Genomic DNA, 23,994 nt, shown 5'->3' on the forward strand with positions numbered 1-23,994 from the left:
GTTGAAACGAATGTTTATATTCTATATGTATTAATATTAATACTTATATAAATCCAAATCTGTTTTCGTCGTTTTTATTGCTATTTTCTCTTGTACCTTAGTGGTAAGAGTACTGCTGTGTAAATCCAGAAGCTCGGGTTCAATTCCCGACGAATTTGTGACAACAGCAACAAAATTTTCTTCATTAACTTGAGGTAATCTGTAGTGGGAAGAAATTAAGTTGATTTCACATATCATTGGTCCTCTGTACAAATTTTCTGTTCAAAGAATTCAACATTAGTTTCAATTTTGTGAAAGCGCAATATCATCATTACATCATTTTTCTACAATAATTTTCATAACACACCTAATATAGGGTCATAATTTCTTTAGTAAGACAAGACCATTCATAATCTTATCGATACAATAACCACATTCTAGGTAAAATAAAAATATCGTATTTTGTTATCGTCATTTTGTTACCTATCTTGGTAAGTATTTTAAAGTTAATAACCGAAGCACAGCGTATCTTAACTGGTATATATCAACAACCACCAAGCTGATCAGTGAATGTCCCTTATTTATTCTTTTCATGACGATTTTGATCATACTCTAGTGAATGTTAGCAAATATGTACCTACATAACTTGACGACTTGATTAATCTTCATTATCTTTATTATGAGTGATAATATTACTTCCTTTTAATGATATAAAAAGCCACAAATTGTAAAGGGTAAATAAAGCAATAAATTGATAAACATTGTTTATTAACCAAAATCACTAATTCAATCAATAATATCTACTGAGAAATCAATAACGTATCGGATCCAAACAGTTAATGTTTGTTTACTTGTACGTTATACGAAATGGAAATCGCTGGTGCATTTTGAATTTCATTCCGAATCAGTATTACACTGTTACACGCGAACTTTATTAACCTTTTCTTGCAGTCCAGTGTACAAGAAAGGTAAATTTTCATAGATCTCACGACACTGCGGTACCACAAAACCTCACCTGCGACTGGACCCAACAACGTAACATGTAAGTAATCTTTTTGATATCACCATGGTACGTATAGGGACATATATCACTATCGCTAACATTTCAACTTAATTTCGTAACAACAAACGCTACATAAGTTCGACTCGGTAACGGAACCGTGACGAATATTATTGTTGGGAATAAAATTAAATGAAAAATGTCTAAATTTGAAAGTTATGTTAGTAAAGTTTAAATGTCGTCTGTAAAAAAGCACATAAATCCAAATTCAAAATATAATAACGAAAAGGTAAGAAAAATTATTAGAGGTAATTTAGAATGTCATGGGCCATAATTTTGGGTTGAGCAGTGACAAAACTCTGCCCGATCATTGATTTCTACATTTGCACCTTTTAAAAACAAAAACATTGTTCGTCAGTTTCTTCAATATAAATGTTATAAATGTCCGACCCTGGCGCATTTCGTGGTCCATGAGATTTTGAGATACCTCTAACACACGTTTCGCCATTAAAAGATATTTTGCTCAAATTTGGTAAGAGACCATGATCATAATTAGAAGAAGCTTTGGGAGTGGCGAAGTTGAAGTTACCATTTGATCCACTGGAGTATTTAGTGGTTCCAGCGTATTTTTGATAATAAATTACTTAAAATTTTACAATATATATATAATGATAACGACTTGTACTTAAACCTCTAAATTAATAGAATAATTAAATATTATTACATGTTCTTGTTTACTCTTGACCTAAAATTCACCAAATTTGGTACGAAAGAAATTTCATAGAATCTTTGATTCACTCTGAGATAAATGGCCTAACGATTGTAAGTAATTTAAAAACAGTAAAATACCTTCAAGAGCACGCTGAAATAAAAGTATTTTATTGCCTATTAAGCTACCTATTTTTATCGCCTTAACACATTTTGTGGAGAACATTATAGCTCAGGTGGGAGATTTCGAAAAATTTATGTATTTTTAACTCTTAGTGTTAACGCACGCACAGCTGGAACCAATTTTTATGTGGTTTTTCTGAATGTTTCGACATAAATTTATTACTTTTCTACATTTATCATTTCCCGATGTACAAGACACAGTTATCCAAGGTACGAAAATAGTAAATTGTTTACACCTGTTACGAAAAACAACTTATAAACTTAGCACCGAAATAACAATCTAAAAATTATTTTAATCGAGAGATGCCCACGCTGGGTACCAACTTTTATTTTACGTTTCAAACTCTCAGCTTTTCTTGCTACATTATAATTTGATATACCTAGTGGTCATTTGATGATATTATAGACATCAGGGAACTACAGATAGTACACAAAATAATACAACACTTCAAAATTCGCAAATTTTAATCCAATGCTGATTTTTATTGTTCATTTTTCAACTGTCTATCAGGGATGAATGAAATAGAGAAACGGGGAAAGGAATGGATATAATAGTGTGCCCAAGCAGGGTTTTTTATTTTAATGGGTAGGAAAAAGTAGGGAAAGAGCGAATATAAAAATAGGAGACGAAAAATTAGAAGAAGTGGCTGATTTTAGATATCTGGGAAGTCAGATAAGTCAGGACGGAAGGAGTAGTAAGGATATAAATCAGAAGATAGCGCAAGGTCGTGTCGCCTTCAATAAACAAAAGCTGTTAAAGGTGTATGTACGGGAGCGCTGCGCTTTACGGGTGCGAAACATGGACTGGAATGATGAGGATACCGTGGATAGAGAAGGTTAGAAATGAAAAGGTATTAGAAAGAATAGGAGGACTCAACGAAAATCAATAAGAACCAGGCGAGATAAGTTAGTAGCACACCTTCTCAGACATGAAGGTCTAGTCAGAGACATATTAGAGGCAGAAACGGGAGTTAGAAGGGGTAGAGATAGCCCTAAATTAGATTACTGTTCGCAAATAGTTAAGGATGTGGGTTGTTCTAATTTAGGGAAATGCGAAGATTAGCTCAGGAAGTGCGTGTCCAATCAGTCTTAGGATTAACGACCTTATGATGATGGATAGGTAAACGCTGATAACCACCGAAACTATTAAGAATATGTAGTTTGCATTTTCAAGAAGACAGAAAATCAAAAGATCCGCGAGAAACTGCCTTTGATCCTTCAATTTTTCCTAAAATTTTTCACCGAAATGATTCAATAGCATCACTAAAATCAGAAAACCGGCATCAGGAGTTGATAACGATTTGATAGCATATCTTTACAGCCATAATTTTATATATTTTCGATTAATATAGAGGAGGGTGATTATTATTTATAAGTGCCTACTTCATTGACGGCATACTACAGCTATTGATTAACCAGTCAACTTCGGATCAACCTGAAATTGATTGGGTTAATTTTCCAATTACTGTTTAATGAACACACCGACGTCATTGCAATATAAAATAAAAAATGATTACTTGTTTATTAATCGATAATTTTGTAATAAGTGTAATTGATGAAGAACGAACAGGTAAGCAATTAAAGGTACTTAATTACTATTTAAACATAAAGTTTTATAAGTATACACTTTTAAACATACTTAAATAATGATTTCCATCATACAAAAGTATACATATTTTGATGATAATAGACGCTGAATAGCTTTGCTCGGGGTGTAGCATTTAGATTTCCTATACTTTAAAGATAAAAATAATACCTTTTATAAAAACGCTATTATATTGTTTGCTCAATATTGCACTCAGAAAACTTTAGACCCTACTAAGATACCCCTAGAACATTTGGACATTTCACTTTGGTAAAATGACCAAATAACTGATTATCGATTCATTTTGATAGAACAATGAGAAGATAATTGGAAAATTGCTAATACTTTAGGATGAATCTCTGACGAAATACTATCACGACATACTTTTAGAACCACAGCTCCAGTCTAAAGGTGACGTAAATGATGAGCTTTTCATCAGGCCCCCGAGCCATGGTTTGTTTGAGTTTGAGTTAGTCTGTAGAAGATTGAAAAATTGCTTAATTAAATTATTAGATGTAGTTGGGACATTCAACATTGGCACAGTCTGCAATAAAAATGTCGCATTTACTTTCTTCTTTTAATTTGCTAACTAGACCAAAGCGGTTGCTACTTTACTCACAACAGACGTTATAAGGAATATCGTAAACATAGAAGAGAGATGTCAGGTAGGAATTGCAGCGGTCACATAAAGAATAAGGAATAACATTACACCAATTGATGTGTAACATAAAGACATGCAGACAGGCAGAAATTGTCAGCATCGAAAGTTCAACATTCTCAGGAATTTGTTAAGGAAAGACGCTTGTTTAAAGATGTGGTTCCAACCAGGCAGTTATAAAGTTGACTCTGATCTTTTGCGTACCTAAGCAACCTCTAATCGCTGCACCGTTTACTATTTTTCGGTTATCTCTTTTCACTTTGTCTGCAGTACTCACGAAGCATTTCCTAACTTAACCACGGCATGTCCAAAACGCAGCAAATGACTACAGTTCCAAGTGGAAACAAGAAAGAAGATACGTCAATTCCCACAGATAATTTATTATTATTATTATGCCGCCAATCAGTCCTGCAAATTGACGAGATAATTTTTAGAAGAGGTAGTACATTTAAAGTATCGACGTATCGCCTGCATCCTGCGGCTCACAGACCTGGTTCGTGCAAAAATAAAGAAAAAGCCCAGAAAATCGAACGGTGCATTACCCGCATAACAAAACCGCTTAAATAGTACTTTATAACACGAAGCATTTTACGGAAGCGAAAGCGGAACCTAACGGAACGTGAAGATTACTTTGGCCTTTTCCACGATATCATTTCACCACTTCCTCGTGTGTGGTTCAATGGTCTCCGTCAAAGTTCTCACCAACTAATCAGCTAAATAGGCGGACACGATTGTTATATGTACGACTATCGTAAGTACATTCGAGTACACTTGCACCTAGCTGTCAACCGGGCGTGTGAAACGGTACTTACCGTTCTGCATGTATCTATCATACATTTGTTTGTATGTAATGGTGGTAGTAGTAGTAGTAGTTGCGTATAAATAAATATGTATGAATTTATGTATGAGTACACGGTGGCGACAATGATTTTATCATTATCAGTTTGCCCCAGATATTGAATTGCGTGGTGACTTGGTATTCTGTACTCACTTATACATATGTGAGATTAGCAGCCTCTGCCGGTTCAAAGTTGTTTAATCACAGTGGGAAATATATTAAATATTAACGACAATTTCCTTCGTTTCACAGGTGAAATAAATTATTTTTTTATCATCATTCGGTTGGACACATTTCACTTTTTGCTAATCTTCGCATTTCCTTAAAATTAGAACATCCCACATCCTTAACTATTTGTGAACAGTAATCTAATCTAGGTCTACTCTCTCCCTCTACTCCTCTTAACTCCTGTTTTTGGTTCTAATTTGTCTCTAAGTAGCCCTTCATGCCTAAGAAGGTATCCTACCAACTTATCTCGCCTATTTCTAATTAAGTTTGTTAGAGTCCCTTGTTCTCCTATTCCTTCTAACACCTTTTCATTTATAACCTTCTCTATCCACGGTATCCTCATCATTCGCCGGTAACCCCACATTTCGAACGCTTCTAACCTTTTCTTTTCTGCCGCGCCCACCGTCCACGTTTCGCACCCGTAAAGCGCCGCGCTTTAAACATACACCTTTAACAATCTTTTCGAATTTCTAAATTAATCGTTCGCGAGCACAGAAGTGACTTCTTTTTATTGAAAACGACTCTACCCTGCGCTATCTGTTTTATATCTCTACTGCTTCTTCCATACTGAGTTATTTGACTCCTTATATACCGAAAATCCGCCACTTCCTCTAATTTTTCGTTAATTATCTTTAAATTCGCCCTTTCCCTACTTTTCCTTCCCTTATGTGCTAGCATTTTTGTTTAACTTTTATTTATATTTATATAATATTGTTTTGTCAATATCGCTTCCTTTTTATTAGGGTGGAAAAAAAAAAAAAAACAAATTACACCCTTTTTTAAGATGGCGTCTAAACGGAGACGTTGCGACCGCCATAACCAAATTTTTCATATACCACGACATAGACCAGACGAAAACAACACCGTCTTCCTTTGGAAGCTTAGAATATACCTATACTTTTATATTTATGGATTTCGAATTTTTATTGTTGTGAATCTCGCATAGAAATAAATAACGAAAGTAAAAAGGAAACGAATCCGGCGCTCAATTATCGGCAGACAGTTTCCGGCGATATAATAAACTATGTTTTACCTCGTTGTGGCATTATACCGTCTACCGATTGCATAGAAAGCTGAATACATATTGAGAAGAGGCAGACAGTTTGCTTCATTTTAATACCTTCCGTATCGGCTTGAATTTGCTACAAATTCGACGATCAAAAGTCTTGTAGAGATTAAACTTTTCATTTAAGTATTTAAAGATCTTTTGTCGGTTCGACGTTTGGTTTATAGGGGGATTATGTGATCCGTTGCAGGTTACTCGTATGTTAATCACGAAGCCGAAAGCAGAAAACATTTGGCACAACGTCTTGGTCTATTGATATTCGGAGTGTGTTCTGTAAAATTCGATTCTCACATGCAGAAACTACGTTGTTACTGTCGACATAAAACATCCCCAAACGTTGCATCTGAAAATCTGTACGCAGTATGTTGTTACCGATACTATACCGATGGCGATGATTCCGGCCTATTTTAGCCTGAGTTATTTTCAATTCCCACAATCTGTCTACCATATTGCCCCGTTGTAAAAGAAGACTGCTCCTTGGTAATGCTGGCACATGGCTCAATTCACCAAAATGCTCATTTCTGTACAATATCAAAGTTGGCTTTGTGTGTTCTCGGGTGTTCACGGAAGGTCGTGGAAAACATACAAAGCGCAATCTGCGCAACAATACAACAATAAAAGTAACATTTGGTCACCGTTTCCGAGACAAGTGTTTACAAGGACACCAGAAAAAAAAAGAACACATTTTTACTAAAATAAAAAGCTATCGTCAACAATAATTATGTATAATGCCTACCTACTTTATAGTATGCATATATCAAAAATATAAAACACTAGTAAATAATGCATTTTTTCTTCATTTTCACGAAGCTCCTTGATGACAGTGAACTTTGTTAAAAATTGTAAAATAAAAACACCTAATATGAGTATTAATTACAATGGTAACCCTTACGAAAGGGATTTAGTCGGGAATATAAATAACTAAAATTTGATATGAAATATTAATCTGAAAATTATTTTTTTTGAATTTTTTTAACCACTACACGCTACCTCAAATTAATGAGGGAAAAATTGTTACTGTTGTCACACCCCCGCCGGGGGCCGAGGCACTACAGAGTTTGAAGATGAACGAAGTGTATGGTAAAGCTCATTTTAAATGAAACTGAGCACACAATAATAATGGGACAGTTTTCCTCAACTGCGTGAAATAAAACTGAGTGTACAAATATACCTAAATGCCTAAATCATAGATAAGCAATTCAAACAGTTGAAAAGTTTGTCCAAACAGATAGATTGATGCGATTTCAATCTTTTGATTCTTATTAGAATAACACGAAAATGCATTAAATTTCGCTTTAGGTTCATACAGCAAGGACTACAATTCACTAAATTTTTTATTATATGAATCAAATCAAACAGTACAGGATCTACAATAATGTTATTTCAGTAAATATACTAATAATAAGAGGAAGGTTTCCCAGGGGTTTTACGACTGTTCCTTCGGTATTGGTTGAGGAATTTCCACTTTGTCATTCTTCCTCAAATTATTGGTTTATCAAAAATATCACACAATCTCTGAAGTTCACTCAGCAAAATGTCAAGACTGTTCCAAACATTCTTAGGTTCACACCAGGGAAATGAAAAATGAAAATGATAAGGGTGAAAACTAAAATGATAGTAAAATCCTTTTCTAATAAGGAGAAGGTACAATTTTTACCCGGAATGGAATGATGCGTTTTGGGAAAATAATGATGTAGGACTGATGATGTCACATAAACAGTAGGTAATAAGGTGACTATGTGACGTTTAAATGTCAAAATTCCGTAATGTATTTACAATCTTACGTTCTTGGAATCGTTTGGGGCATTTGCATATGGGAATGCTACTTAAATTTAAGACAAGTACCTACAGCAATATTTTATACTGTAAACTGATTAACATTTAAAATATTTTACTATGTTTTAGTACTATCTTGTCGTGTTTCACAAGGATATAGATATTTCAGAATTTATAATACGATGTCTCTCATCAGATAAGTTTGAAAAAGGAAGACATTATCACAAAGATAAGTTGCAGATAACGTTTCCCAAAATAATAGGGAACGCTTTAATAACAACGGTCATTATCAGAAATGGGTTTTACGCAAAGTTGTGGTACTTTCTTGATGACTATGTGCCTGTTGGAGGAGACCTCTTTTTAAGTCTACTTTGGTTATTGATAGTGAACGTTGGAACTGCCTTCATAAATTATCCTTTAACCTTATTTGACACGGTTTACCTAAAGGAAAAACATGATCAGCCAGGACAACAATTTTTTTTCAATTTTACGAAAACTTACATAGAAGATCTACTCAATTATCAAACACTCCACGGATTGATATATATTACTACTTTTCTTGTCGTATCATCAACTGATCAATATTTTTTGTTCGTCCTCTGGATTATGGGCTGTTTAATATTACTCCTTATGGATACCGCATATGACATTCTATTTCTCAAAAAGACTCTCTTAACAGATCCAAAATTGAAGCAGGGTTTTGGTTATTTGGCCAGCAAAGTTAATTTTCCTACTAACGATTTGCACATTATTTACAGTAGAAAGGAATGGAGTACAATTGCACGTATTTCAGGATTTTTAGGATACGAACAAGTTTATATACACGAAAGGGCCATTTTCAAGCTGACAGATGACGAATTATTGAGTATTTTAGCGCAACAACTCGGCTGGTGGATGTGTGAACATAACATTGTTCAAATTTTTTTTAAAGAAATGTATTTAACATTGGTATTAACTACGTTTTCGAACTTGTTTGATAACACTTTGTTGTATGTAACATTTGGATTTTCTAAACATCACAAACCTTTCTGTCTCGGATTGAATTTGATGGTCTGGTACATTTTACTTCCTTTGAATGTCCTGTTGACTTATATCTGGCGATTTATGTACAGAAATCAAACGCTAGATGCCGATAATTTTACTAAGCAAACGAAATGCGAGAAGAAATTTCTAAAAACTTTGGCCCGAATGAATCAGACGAATTATGAACAATTCGTTTGTAACAATTCCTACCATAAATGGTATCATAATGAGCCAACTATAATTGAACGTTACAAGAACTTGATTGAAGAGGATAACACGCCAACTAAAAAAGGATTCTTTAGAAATATCCTTAATATGCTGAAAAATTCACATGAAGATCGTAAAAAATTATAATATAAATTAATAAAATATATGGAACAATGCTAAAAAATAGGTATAAATAAGGGTAGTTGAATTAAAAAAATTGGAAAATAACTAATGGAGTGTTTTGGGGAAATCTAAATGAATCTTTATCAAGCAAATGATATTAATTCACATAATTAAAAAAAGGATTCAATCCTCGCCTAATTTAATAACAATATGGTAAATTAATAATTACTTAACAAAAATACTGTAATACACATTTAAATAAAGATGAGCTACAAAATGAGAACACTTAGAAATTCATACACCACACTTATATAAAAATTTGCAAAAATCGGGTAGAAGTGACGTATACCCGGAAAGGCTAAAGGACCTTCAGTCATTTACAAGATCAAAATACACATCTCGTCATAGTTATCAATCAAAAACATCTGATAGTTACATACAATGTGACCTTGATCGTAACGTTTAAGGTCATTTGCAAGTCTAATGGATTTTTTAATTTAAAAATTCTAATTTCTGATCCTGGATTCAGAAAAAGCGCAAAATTTTACATTCAAGGAGGCATCAACTTGAGACTCTTTCTTTTTTTATTACCTCTAGAGATTACTTCAGGGACAAAATACCAAATAATGTCGAATAATCAGGAAATAATGAGTTTCGCTGAAGGATAACTTGATTAAAAGTTATTTGCAAGACGACCCAACATATCAAATAAGTGTCCTTAACACTTATTACCAAATTATTTTCCATTAAAACGTATTACTTGCCGAGTATTCAATATTATTTAGTATTTATTTTGTTCTAAAAAAATCTCTAAAGGGCATTTAAAAAAGATCTCCACGTAGAGTTGGACGCTTTTTCCATGTCTGGTATTAAAAATAATATATCGTATTTACCTGGTAGGATAAGTGAGAATTTTGTTAAAATTTTAATAAAAATACTCCAAACCTATTATGTGCATTTTTTCCTAACTGTGTGTATAATTTCTTTCATTTGCCATTGAGACGGTCAGGCCTTTAGCTCATTAAGCAACAAAACCTAACAGACTGTCGTAGTCTTTCTGGTGAGTACTTAATAAAAAAGAAGAAATGAAAAGTCGTTGTCACAGGACAAAGACATCCTATTCATTTTTTTTTGTCTAATACGTAAACGAGAACTATTTCTTAGAAAGTTATTTAGAGCAGAAGTTTCTTTCGCTGCACCTAAGTAATATTTATAACACCCGCAATTACAAACAGCGCCAGCCAACAACACATCACCGCTCATAATGGCCTTCTGAACATGTTGTGAAAATACAAGAAAAATAGTCACAACATCTCAAAAATATAGGAAATATTTTCGTCGAGATAACTGTTCTCAATGATGCCGGTAACAACTGTTGTCCATGCGGTTCAGAAAAAACAGAGACGGATTTCCGAATATTTCAACCAATTCTTATTCATAATAACTTTCCAAATATTAATTTGATTGGTAGTTCTTGCTACTTAATTAACAAAAAAAACCCCTTTCTTAATTATACGTTGATAAAATTGCTTTAATTTAATTTCAAATCATAAAACAGCGACACATCACTGTTATATTTCTATATTTACACCACACTCTTAACCCAACCTAACCCCAAAAAAAGATCGACTCGTAGCAATTTAAACGGTTAATTTGGTAAAGACTTTCATGTCCAGGAGGTGAACTGATACTGCTCTGATTCGGGGCCCAAGGACCGTCATGTGTTAGAGTTGCTTCCTAACGTTTCACTAGAACGAGTGGCGAGTTTCTTCAGAGATCCTTTTGTCTTCCACTCGAATCAGAACAGCATCAATTCACCGTCAATTTGTATTGGCAAATTGGAAATAATTTAACACTACTGGCTTGCTTAATTGTTTTGAAACGAAAATAGTAATTACCTCCCCGGGGCAGATATAAAAAACCTTTGGGTGTTTCATTTGAACCAGCTGCTAATGCTGGTGGCCGGGCAGTATATCCAGAACATGTTGGAGAGTACGACGGAAGATCCACTTGAACTACCTTTTAGGAATTGTGAATGAAGACAGAAGAAAGTGAATAATTATCTGTGGAATATTACTACCCTAATATTTGTTCAAGTGATCCATGGACACCACAGAATGCTAAGCAATGGTCTGAATCTCTAGGTCATGTCGTTCGTTGGACCAAAATTTTATGCATGTTTAGTGGAAGTCAATAAGAAATAGGCGAGATGGGTTAGTAGGAAGGCATGAAGGTCTAGTCATATTAGAGGCAGAAACGGAAGCTAGGAGGGGTAGAGGTAGACCTAGATTAGATTACTGTTCGCAAATAGTTAAGGATATGGGTTGTTCTAGTTTAAGGAAATGCGAAGATTAGCTCAGGATAGGAAACAGTGGAGGTGCGAGTTCAACCAGTCTTAGGATTGACGACCTTATGATGATGATGATAGTGCCTTATAAGGTCATCCCTACCCGTTCTACCTCCTCCAGTTGACAAACCCATCACCTGGGCATATACCCAAAATAGTTTTATTTAACTAAATTTCTAAAATAATGGAAAGTCTATGAATTGTTGTAAGTACCTATAGGCATTTTGGAATATGTCCAAGCACCATTTATAATTTGCCAAGTCATTTTTTAAAATGTCTAAGACAAAATTTATGCCTAATTTAGTACAATTTTTGTAGAGACTGTTAGCTGGTCCGACCCTGGATCGAAAGGGTCATAATAGCCTTCCCGGGCGGGCGCTATGCGGTCGCTGATACAAGTTATAGCCGCGTCGTCTGTGGGGCGTATTTTGGGGCCCAGTACGCGGTACAGTGGCGGTGATATGTGGCGGCAGCGACGGCCGTCGACGGCGTCGCGGCGCTCACACGTGCGCCGCCATGTGCGCCTGACAAACTCTCGCCATGTGCCTCAATGTTTGTCAACGGAGCCCTAGAAATAACCGCTGCACAGCTGTCACACCTGGCCGGACATTTTTTGCGTTTTGCTTTTTCCTACTACACACTCATTACCAAAAATAAAATTTTATTACACGGACACGACGCATGGGACTGTCCCAATATATCGTATGTGTAGTTCATGTAACATGTGATACCTATTTTCACTCATACCTACATGGAAGTAGGCACTTAAGGCATCAAAAAGCATTTGCGTTTTGTCGTAATGCAATTTTAGCTAGGTAAAGTCGATATATTCAAATATGCAATTGAAAGGACCCGAGGAAGCGGTTTGTGGTTAAAAAAATTCAAATGGGACTTTGCCGACTACCTTTCGAATGGTCCGGACCTCACGTCGAGGGATTTTTAACTCTTTCGACATTTGAAGGCCACCAACATCCCACTCTTCAAATTGGTATAGGTTACAATTAATTTTAACATCCTCCTGTTCACCCCTCTTCCACAACGAGAGTTGACAAAATTCTAACTTTGTGATACGGGATTAGAAGTAATCAGCGATCAGTCAGACATAGACAGATCAAGTCTAAAAGGTTGCAGTTACTCGTGGTTACTCTAAAATCCATTCATAATCAGTTACAACTTGTGGTAGGAAAAAGTAAACAACTTTTTTTGTAACTAAATTTCAATCGTTTGAAAGATACCTCATAATTCAGGATCTTATTCTAACTCATTGGTTTAAGATCATAATACATATTTGTAGCATGTGATAGATACCTAATTCTGTTACTTAGTTAATACGTATGTACTTAATAGTCGCTTCGACTGACAAAAAGATAAGTAGAATATAAACTGCAACTATTTATTACAATTTAATTTAATAGACTTGCAGATTTATTACGACGCTTGTTGTGAACCAGTAATTGCTGCTGTGTCTATGTCATCATACTCCGCTTGCTCATCCTCTGTCTAAGATGTCATTTAATTTGAAAATATGTACACATTTCGATAAATCTAATTACACTTGTCTACATGGATCAAAAAAATAAGGCTAGAGGTATCATTTTCAATGTTGTTTGTGACGCTGAGCGCGATATAACCTCAAAATTGCCTAAATACATCACAATTTCGAAACCCCAAAGTCAATTTCCAAAACAATGCAATCAAGATTTCAAAATATATGAATCTCAATATCTGATTCATGTTAACTAGATTTCTTGGTTTTTACAGTTTGCACAATGTATTCGAGTTTTCCTGTGGCCAGATTAGAAAATATTTACTTTCTTTCCTAATTTGGCACTTGTATTTATTATAAACAACTAGAAATAGTTTCACGCAGGCAAAGTCAAGTGTTAGATTATGCTATGAATATAAGTATAACTAAATCCATTCCTTTAAATAAATAATGCAAGGTGCCATGAATAAGAAACTGTTTGGTTTTCAATCACCGATCTTATTGAACATTTATCATCGGAAGGGTCGCGGAAATTTTTCGGATACGTAAGCTAACATTTCACGCCGAGCTTCCTAGCTTGAATGACAACTGATTAATATTNATTTCGATAAATCAAACAACACTTGTCTACATGGATCAAAAAAATAAGGCTAGAGGTATCATTTTCAATGTTGTTTGTGACGCTGAGCGCGATATAACCTCAAAATTGCCTAAATACATCACAATTTCGAAACCCCAAAGTCAATTTCCAAAATAATATAACCAAGATTTCAAAATATATTAATCTCAATATCATATTCATTCATACTTACTTTATTTCTTGGATTTTAGATTGTGCACAATGTGTTCGGGCTTTCCTGGAGCCAGATTCGAAAAATATATCAAAACCATTTACTTTCTTTCCTAATTTGACACTTGTATTTATTATAAACAATTACAAATAGTTTCACGCAGACAAAGATTAATCTATGAATATAAGTATAAGTCAATCCATTCCTCTAAATAAATAATGCAAGGTGCCATGAATAAGAAACTGTTTGGTTTTCAATCACCGATCTTATTGAACATTTATCATCGGAAGGGTCGCGGAAATTTTTCGAATACGTAAGCTAACATTTCACGCCGAGCTTCCTAGCTTGAATGACAACTGATTAATATTTGATCAGGCTAAACAGAATTTAGCCTCCCTTGCACGAAAGGTCATATGGCGTAAATATTGAATTGCATTTGTGATTGCTTCAGATACTTCACTGGTATTAAAGGCAAATATATTACATTACACAAGGGACAAGTGCAGCGTAAACGACGTTTTCGTTCACAAAATAAATAATCAGAATATTTAAGTGTACAAAGAGAAATTCATTACTAAATTCGGGCATTTTACAAAAAATAATGTACATTTAAAAAGACTCTACCATCATTGGCATAACAAAGGGAAGGGTCAGGTGGTTCAGGCTCACCCTAGAATCCTCCTAAGCACCCTAGAATATCAATTATTCGTACAAATACAAGATAAATCTACAATAATTTACATATATATTGTTAATAGAATTGAAAATTTGATCCCTTCTGGGAAAAAAAATTGTTACTGCGCCTATGTCTACCTTAATAAACTGAAGAGATTTCACACTCATCCGGAATTTGTAAAATTAGTTAGATTAGAATCCGATCATAATAAGGGGGAGCCGGGGGAATGTTACGTTCCGAAACAGGCGAATAGCCCACTAAGAACAGCGTTCTATTTTTCTTTTAACTATGTCATAAATGTAGATAAAAATTATTGCAAAAACCCTCAAATGTCTTGATTGGTTTTCGTTACCTCCCAAGAGGTATGCTTTCGAGGGGGAAATCAATTTGTGACCATGAACGTGGACTTGACGTTGACCTTACTAGAAACGTGACCAACTGTATTATTTGAACAACTTACTATAAAATTTGTTCAGATCTTAGATGATGTTAAAATCTCATACTCTCTAACTACACATCATCATAATGTCTTCAACCTGAAGACTAGTTGGACAACTTCTTTCTATATTGAGCCAATTTTTGCATTCTCACTATTTGCTTAACTTAACTCTTGTTTCTTCTTCTAATATATCTCTAACTAGCCCTTCATGCCTGAGAAGGTGTCTTACCTTAATCTTAATACCGTTTTTGAATTTCCAAATTAGCCAATCTCGAATCCAAAAGTGATTCATTTTGTTAAAAGCGACCCTTTCTTGCACTATCCTTTGCTCTATATCTCTGCGATCTAGGGTTTTTTTAGTCCTGATTGTGAGTTATCTGACTGTCTCTATATCGATAATTGACAACTTCTCCTAGTTGCTTTGGCTCTAACATCCCTCACATACTTTCATACATATAACTCATTTACTTTTATTGATTTTTATACCATATTCCTCTGTCAATTCCGCTTTCATTTTAACTAAAACTAACTGTAATTACTCTAGAACTAAAAGTGCTTTATCATTTGCAAATTTAAGTATGCTAATCATTTGTCCCTGTTCTGTCTTTAACAATATTAATTGCATCTTCGATATACAAATTAAAAAGTAGTAGCGATAATGTATATGCTTGTAGGTATACTTTGTAATACGAATAATGACTCGTTGGCGAAGTCTAATTTTTTACTATACCTAAGATTACGTTAGGTTGGGGTTAGGTTAAATAAGGTTATTTTCTTATCTTATTTAGAATACATTTTACAAAAATTTTACACTGTTACAACCACAAAGAGTGCTCCTACCATTATTTTTATGAGAAAAGAAGGTTAATTTTAAAATTGTCTGTCAAATCCGCAACGAATCATCGCAAAAAATTAACATACCGATGTTTGCAATCATTGTTACATTATTATGTAGAGTATTTAGATTCCCTTTGGATGGCAGGTGCGCAATGTTTTAATCTTCGAGTGCATCAGTTAACGATGCGATGTACACAACAGTAAGTAGGAGGTACAATGGTAGCTACCTATCCATGGATAGATTGGTGTATGTTACCTGTATAATTTCGTGTTCCGGTCTGCCAAGGGAATGTTTACATGACGACCTAAGAATTGCATTGAATTTTCCGCTCCGGTAACAACGACTCTGTGGATTTAGAAACGAAACTACGCATTTCCGATGAAATTTCCGTGAACGGTACCGTCTCTCGCCAATTTGCCTGGCGTAACAAGTACGTAAGCTCATCGTTATTTACCATATAATAAAAGAAGGTAATTAGTGGTGATGAACACACAAAGTATATTTTTTCTCGATTGATATTTCCTTAAGTTGTAAACCTATTACTTAAATATATCCAAAATTTTATTTTTTTTTAAAGGGCCAACCGCATAACACAAACCGATTTTTCATTACATAGATAATGAACGCTACTGATTATCATAATTTTTTTTTATTAGAATTTCAAATAATTTTCTTTGGGAAAATGAACCGCAGTGACAATTAAATTCTCAAGTTTAACGCGGAACTACGCCGTAAATTGTCACTGCGACACTTAGGATTATAATACAAACGGTTAATTTAGATTTAATAAGATTTTTAAATGCATATGTTTGTAACATGACTGTGTACGAGTGCCAAACGTGGACGATGGGCGCGGCGGAAAAGAAGAGGTAAGAAGAGTTCGAAATGTGGTGTTACAGGCGACTGATGAGGATACCATGGATAGAGAAGGTTAGAAATGAGGAGGTGTTAGAAAGAGTAGGAGAACAGAAGGCGCTATGGAAGTCAATAAGAAATAGGCGAGATAGGTTAGTAGGACATCTTGTCAGGCATAGTGTTGCCCAAACGCAAGAACAAGACGAGACTTAGCCAGTCTTGGTCTTGGTCTTGCGCCAATACACCTGGTCTTGGTCTTGCGCTCCCAGTCTTGGTCTTGGTCTTGGTCTTGCGCTCCCAGTCTTGGTCTTGGTCTTGATCTTGCAGCAAGAGTCTTGCAAGTCTTGCAATTACCTATTAGTCTATTACTATTTATTAAAGTTTACTTTAAATCCTAGAAAAACGTATTAGAATTGGAACATTGTGAGCTTGAATGAATATAGCCATAGTAAAGATCAAGCAGATTAATAAATAACTGAAGATTTGATAAGAAATTCGAAAAATCAACTGACCTATATGTCGTTTTCCATGGAAGTAACTGTTTCTTAATAAACATTTATGATCCTTGCTTTCTACCGCGCCGCCTCGCCACGTGCCGGCTCTATGATAAGGATGCCGCCGCAAATCAAACAATAATATAAAGCGTGTAAAAAAATTCGAAATTATTTTGCATGAGTATACCTACACCCTATGGCGGCAATCAAATAGTGTCAAATGTTATGATTTCGGCGTGGCGGCAACGATTGTTTTAGATTTCAAAAGAAGCCGCCGGCGCGTGTATCATAACCATGTACTTCCGAAAAGCGGCAAATTTCTTTGAGAAGTAAGTACAAAACCTTTGATGCCGCATTATCAAAGTGCCGATGGTTAAAACATAACTATGCATGCACTCAGTTTGATTTTAATAATTTTTTTATTCGCTATGTTTATGGTATTAGTCGTAATGCGCATAGGTCCAGTTTTTCATATTCTTTGATACAGTTTTTTGCGTCTCATAGAATTCCTAAGCGTACCTACCTATACACCGAACTGTTACACCTAACTACTCAGTGAAATAGCGCTAAGTCCTAGCTGCAAGACGCAAGAGTCTTGCAGGCTATGTCTTGTTCTTGCTCAAGTCTTGCACGGTCAGTCTTGGTCTTGGTCTTGCTAAAAATACGCGGTCTTGTTCTTGGTCTTGGTCTTGCAAAAACGCAAGAACAAGACCAAGACTGCAAGACCAAGACTGAATTTGGGCAACACTAGTCAGGCATGAAGGACTAGTTAGAGACATATAAGAAACAGAAACAGGATTTAAGAGAAGTAGAGGTCGACCTAAATTAGATGACTGTTCACAAATAGTTAAAGAAGTGGGATATTACGTCAATGTAAGAAAAAGTGGAGGTTCGTGTCCAACCAGTCTTAGGACTGATGAACCTGACTGATAAAGCAGAAATATTTTTTAGCCCTTAACCCGAATTTTTTCTAACTGGAATTTAACTATGTAGTTATATTTAGGAGCTGGACCGTCTCTACAGTTAAGGCCGCCCCGGGCAAACCACCCTTAAAAATATTGGCTGCCGTGTATATTATTAAGATACAAACCATTTCTCAATAAAATTCTGTAATTCAAAAAAGGAATAATTTTAATGTGCACCAGGCTTTTATTTTTACGTTGCAGGAACACAAAAACGAATTTTCCGAAAGATGGGGTCATTTTAAAGAATTCTCTTCCCATACGCAAAGTTCTGATAACACATTTTGGTTTGATATTTTTTTTATTTACATCAGATACCTTAACTACCTTTATATACCTTTATTAACTTTTAAAATCATGTTCTAACTTTCTAATTGATAATCATAATTATAGACTGATCACCTTTCAAATAAAATTTTTGAATTTCATTTACTTGTTTTCAATTTTTTTTATTATTACAGGCAGCCGTTATTATCGACCATCCATACATATATAACTGCTAATTCTTTCACTGGTGAAAAATAAAATAGTCCCGACAACTGACCAAGGCGTCGCGATGAGTTTCTATAGTAAAAAAAAAAGTCACCACAAAGATATCAATCAACATGAACTAACGATGCCACACACGTTCGGAATGGCAGACAACTCTTACAAATAAAACGTGATGGCATGGCGTGGTATCATGCTACAGTTTATGGCACTCAGGAAAGCGATAGAGTTAGAAAGTCCATAAAAATTTAGATTGCTTTCAGAGATTAAACAAGTAGGTAGGTTTTCTAGCGTTAACTGACTGTGAAGTTCATGTTTCCATTCTGCTCATTGTAAGGGAATTAACTGGATTGAAACGAATTCGTTTTTACGAAACCACATCACAAAATGAAAATAATCTTATGACTTTTTATTACCGATATAAACATTTTAAACATTCAAAAGCATATGCATAGTTCCAGTAAGTCGATACTGTAATATTTCTTGAAGAAATTGTAGTTGCTCATTACTTAGCTCCTTTGGAATACCGAAATACCAAATTACAATGGTAGCAATGTCTACATATATATATATATAAGGAACTTGTCCTGACTCCTGGCTAACTAACTGATTGATGTTCAATATACAACCGAAATAATTGGATCGATTTCAATTAAAATTGTGACAGCATAAAAGAATGGGTTTTCAGAAAATCGGATTCTAAAGGGTTGAAAAAATCAAAACTTTTACCTGAAATATATTCAAATAAGGTGTCATTAAAAGATGACTAAATTCTAAGTATCATAGCTCTGGAGCCATAAGTGGTATAGTCACTATTTCAAATATAGGGCCATGATGAGTCCCAACACGCCCCTGGTTTTTCAATTTTGTCAAAATTGTTAAACTCCTTTCCGGAAATTAATTACGAATTAGTTTTGATTAGTTTAGAAAACTATTGCAGCTTAATTCGTGAAGTTTAAGAGTTTATACACTCTATTTTTGAGTGTCCGAGGAGGCCTTTAGTTTTGGTCTTTCATATTCGGTCTTGTTTTTTGTCTTGGTCTTGTTCTTTCGGTCTTGGTCTTACTAGTATAAATACATTACGACCGAACAGTCGTGTTAGCTGGTATTACTAGTAGGTTCAGTGTGCTGTTGCTATTGCTATTACTTTTTAGATTGGTTTGTATAGACTATATCGATGACGTAAACGAAATCTTTTAATAATTTTACTATCGAAACATTCACCTGTTAGGACCATTACAATTCTACCTTTAATCAAGATAGGTAAACGTGCTGATGCCTTAGCTAGTACGTTATTATTGCATGCTGAAGACTCCGTTGATATGTAGGCAAAGTGCATAATGCAATAGTAGTGTTTTGACAACGATTTCTTTAGGTATGTAAACGCGTAAATCCATAATGAATCGTCATTATTTGAATAGGGAATTACTCGTCCATCAACGGCACAACCGTTCCACCGGATGCATGTAGCGGTATCCGCCAGAACCACTTGCCGTACATCACTTCATGACATCAATTATTTCATTGACTACCTGTTTGTATGAATGGAAACTCGTGTATTATGTGTACGTTAGCAAGTTAATGATTACGGGAACTGATCCGATGTGCGATTGCCGTCTTTTTGTTTAAAACAAACGAAACGAGACGAAATGGCGCAAACAAGAATAGAGATCGTCAGGCATTTAATTCACACCTAGTCGGGCTTTTCTAATTTTAACAAGGTTAACAACATAAAGTTGATAATATTGAACACTGTTAACTCTTCAATAGCAAATCAGTGCTGAATGTAGTGTAGATACACGAAAGTGGGAAACCCTGGATAACAAATGAGATTGTAGGATTAATAGAAGAAAGGCGGAAATACAAAAACAGGACAGACGAAGAAAGGCAAAAAAAGATATGAGGCTATAAAGTGGGAAATAATTAGGAGGTGTAAGGCAGCTAAGGAACAGTGGATTGATAGGATGTGTAAAGAAGTAGAAAAAAAGTTTGATATAGATGCGGGTGCGAAACATGAACAGTGTGCGCGGCGGCAAAAAAGAGGTTAGAAGCGTTCGAAATGTGGTGTTACAGGCGAATGATGAGGATACCGTACATAGAGAAGATTAGAAATAAAGAGGTATTAGAAAGAATAGGAAAACAGAGAACTCTATGGAAGACAATAAAAAATAGGCGAGATAGGTTAGTAGGACACTTTCTAAGGCATGAAGGTCTAATCAGAGACATATTAGTGACAGAAACGGGAGTTAGGAGGGGTAGAGGTAGACCTAGATTAGATTACTGTTCGCAAATAGTTAAGGATGTGGGTTGTTCTAGGTTTAGGAAAATGCAAATATTCGCTCAGGATAGGAAAGAGTGGAGGTGCGTGTTCAACCAGTCTTAGGACTGACGACCTTATGATGATAATGCTTTGCTGCACCAGTCGGTCCTGCAATCTAGCAATCGTCAGTGCTAAGACTGGTTGGACACGCACCTCCACTCCTTCCCTTCCTGAGTTTATTTTCGCATTTCCTCAAAACTAGAACATCCCACATCCTTAACTATTTGCGAACAGTAATCTAAGCTAGATCTATCTCTACCCCTCCTAACTCCCGTTTCTGCCTCTAACATGTCCCTGACTAGACCTTCATGCATGAGAAGGTGTCCTACCAACCTATCTCGCCTATTTCTTATTGACTTCCATAGAGTCCTCTGTTCTTCTATTCTTTCTAATGCCTCTCCATTTCTAACCTTCTCTATCCACGGTATCCTCATCATTCACTTGTAACACCACATTTTGAACGCTTCTATCTTTTTTTTTTTTCGCCGCGCCCACTGTCCATGTTACGCATCTGTACAGCGCCACACTCCAAATACCTTTAAGAATCTTTCGAATTTCTAGATTAACCTTTGGTGGGCATAGAAGTTACTTCTTTTTATTGAAGGCGACTCGACCCTACGCTTTCCTCTATCCTTACTACTCCTTTCGTCCTGACTTATCTAGCAGTTACTATTTGATATTTATTCATATAAATATTACACTTAGTTGACTTGTAATTACAATAAAGACTTGTAAAAGTATATTATGCTTTACTGGCTGAGATCACAAAACTTTCCCACATCGTTCATAATAATATTCACAAAAAAACTCAAATAAAACTGAAATAGCATTAGGAGAAAGGGCATACAACGAATGACAGTAATGAGCGTAATGTTTGTTTCCGTAACCACATTAACGTTTTTGTTTCTTCGAGTACCTACCTACGTAACATTATTAGACAGGAGTAAGTGCGGGCATCAATGTGCCTTTCGAATGATAATGAATGATCACCTTGAATAGCTATCTTGTCTTTTAAACAGTAAAAAAGCCAAGTCCGTTAAGTCAGAAAATACTGATAATGACCTAATGCATTTCACTACTACTTTTCTAACAGCATCGGTCGCTGCTTTCACACACACCTGCAAAAGTTGTTTTCCTCGTCAGAAAATAACTCTCTTGATTACGCAATAGCAATGCATGCACACGCATGAAATCCAAGAAGCAATAAAAGCCCGAAGCCCACACGTGCAAATGATTTTGATTTGAATAAATGTCGACTTCTTATTATGATTGTTCTTCGGCTATTTTCGGAGAAAGACTGAGAGGACGTCTAAATCATATTTATTAGGTACATTTTCGTGCAGATATTTTGATGGAAAACCAAATCGTAAAAATGTTCTAAAAAATCAATTTCGTTCTTAACACTGTCAAAAACGCAAAGTCAAATTCACACTTGAAGTATTAGGTATTAAGACCAAGAATAATAAGGCGTTATGGTGTCATAATCACATTTCTTTGGGCAACCCTTTGGAAAAGCTAAAACCTACAGGTATAATTTTATTGGTCATATTTGCATCTGACAAAACATTAGCGGCGCTTCTTCAAGATCGGTGAATTTTATAATTAATAAACCAGTGTTACTATTTCAAACGAATTGCTTGACTCTTGCCACGCCAAACTGATCATATTTTGTTCGAATATCTACTGGTTATAATAAATTTACTTTATTTTCTAAACATACCTATCCTAGTTTTATTCTATAAGCAAAGGCAAATGCAATAATGCGAAAAATATGGTTAATTGGACAAAAATTATGCAGAAACTATTGGAAAAGCGTTATTTTCTGTGGGGTGGAAATCTAAGGTTGTAAAATATATAATAAAATTGAGAATATTTATAAAAAGTGCNTTATTGAACAAATTGTATTTTATTTAAATAAAATATATAATAAAATTGCTAAATATTATAAAAAGTACTTAAAATGGTTGTTCAAATTGGAAAGGCAAATGTAATAATGGGAAAAATATAGAGAATTGGAAAAAAAATTATGCAGAAACAATTGGAAAAGCATTCTCTTCTACTGGGTGGAAATCTAAGGTTGGCGAATATATAATGAAGTTGAGAATATTCATAAAAAGTGCTTAAAGTGGTTCTTGAAATTGGAAAGGCAAATGCAATAATGGGAAAAAAATGGATAATTGGGAAAAATGTTATGCAGAAACGATTGGAAAAGCGTTATCTTCTATTGGGTAGAAATTTAAAGTTGGAAAATATATAATAAAATTGAGAATATTTATAAAAAGTGCTTAAATGGTTGTCCAAATTGAAAAGAAACACGCCAGACTATATGCTAAGAAGAGAAAGAAAATGTGAAAAAATGGTGGAAGAAACTAGAAGAAGAACAATTAAACGGAAAAATTGGAGTGTTTGCAGGAAGGAAGAAAAACATAAGAAGAGAGGTATAGAAAAAGAGTGACTTTGGGATGAGAAATACCTAGATGAGGAATAAAGAAAAGTTTTGCATGAAATAAAAATGAGTAATTGATGGAAAGGAAAAATAAGGGAATGAATATACGTAATATGATAAGGAAAAGGTGTTATGATGTGACAAAAGGAAAAGACTTGAGAAGAATACAAAGGTCTAAATATGCGGAAGGGATGAAGTGATGATTGTGGGAAGACTGGCAGAGAGATACACTACCAAAGTATTTAAAAGGAAACAGTGATATGACAATGATAGCATGATATAGAATGAAGAACGACTGCAATGTGGAGAAACATTGATTGAAAGAGGAAGAAAGAGAAAATAAGAGTATATCATCGTGATGGGGGGTGAAGAGTATAATTTTGTTTCATAATACAAAATTGAAAGTTAAAAGTTTCAAGAAATAAGAACTTTTTTCTTGATTATTATGATATGCGTTTATGGTTTATAGTATATCCT

At 34.8% G+C, this 23,994-nt stretch overlaps 1 protein-coding gene and 1 long non-coding RNA gene across 2 annotated transcripts; both read left to right on the top strand.

Annotated features, from left to right (window-relative positions):
- Positions 1 to 741: 741 nt before the first annotated feature.
- LOC108737723 lies at positions 742 to 20,636 on the top strand. Its single transcript, XR_001937892.1, has 3 exons — positions 742 to 1,021; positions 18,467 to 18,549; positions 18,724 to 20,636. It is a non-coding gene; the product is annotated as an uncharacterized LOC108737723 (long non-coding RNA).
- On the top strand, positions 7,213 to 11,621 carry LOC108737719 (CAAX prenyl protease 1 homolog). Its single transcript, XM_018470792.1, has 2 exons — positions 7,213 to 8,086; positions 8,151 to 11,621. The coding sequence occupies exons 1-2, from the start codon at positions 8,012 to 8,014 to the stop codon at positions 9,396 to 9,398; spliced, it is 1,323 nt and encodes a 440-aa protein (XP_018326294.1). The 5' UTR covers positions 7,213 to 8,011; the 3' UTR covers positions 9,399 to 11,621.
- Positions 20,637 to 23,994: the final 3,358 nt, after the last annotated feature.

This window comes from Agrilus planipennis, unplaced genomic scaffold, assembly GCF_000699045.2.
Source record: "Agrilus planipennis isolate EAB-ADULT unplaced genomic scaffold, Apla_2.0 scaffold144, whole genome shotgun sequence".
Lineage (NCBI taxonomy): Eukaryota > Metazoa > Arthropoda > Insecta > Coleoptera > Buprestidae > Agrilus > Agrilus planipennis.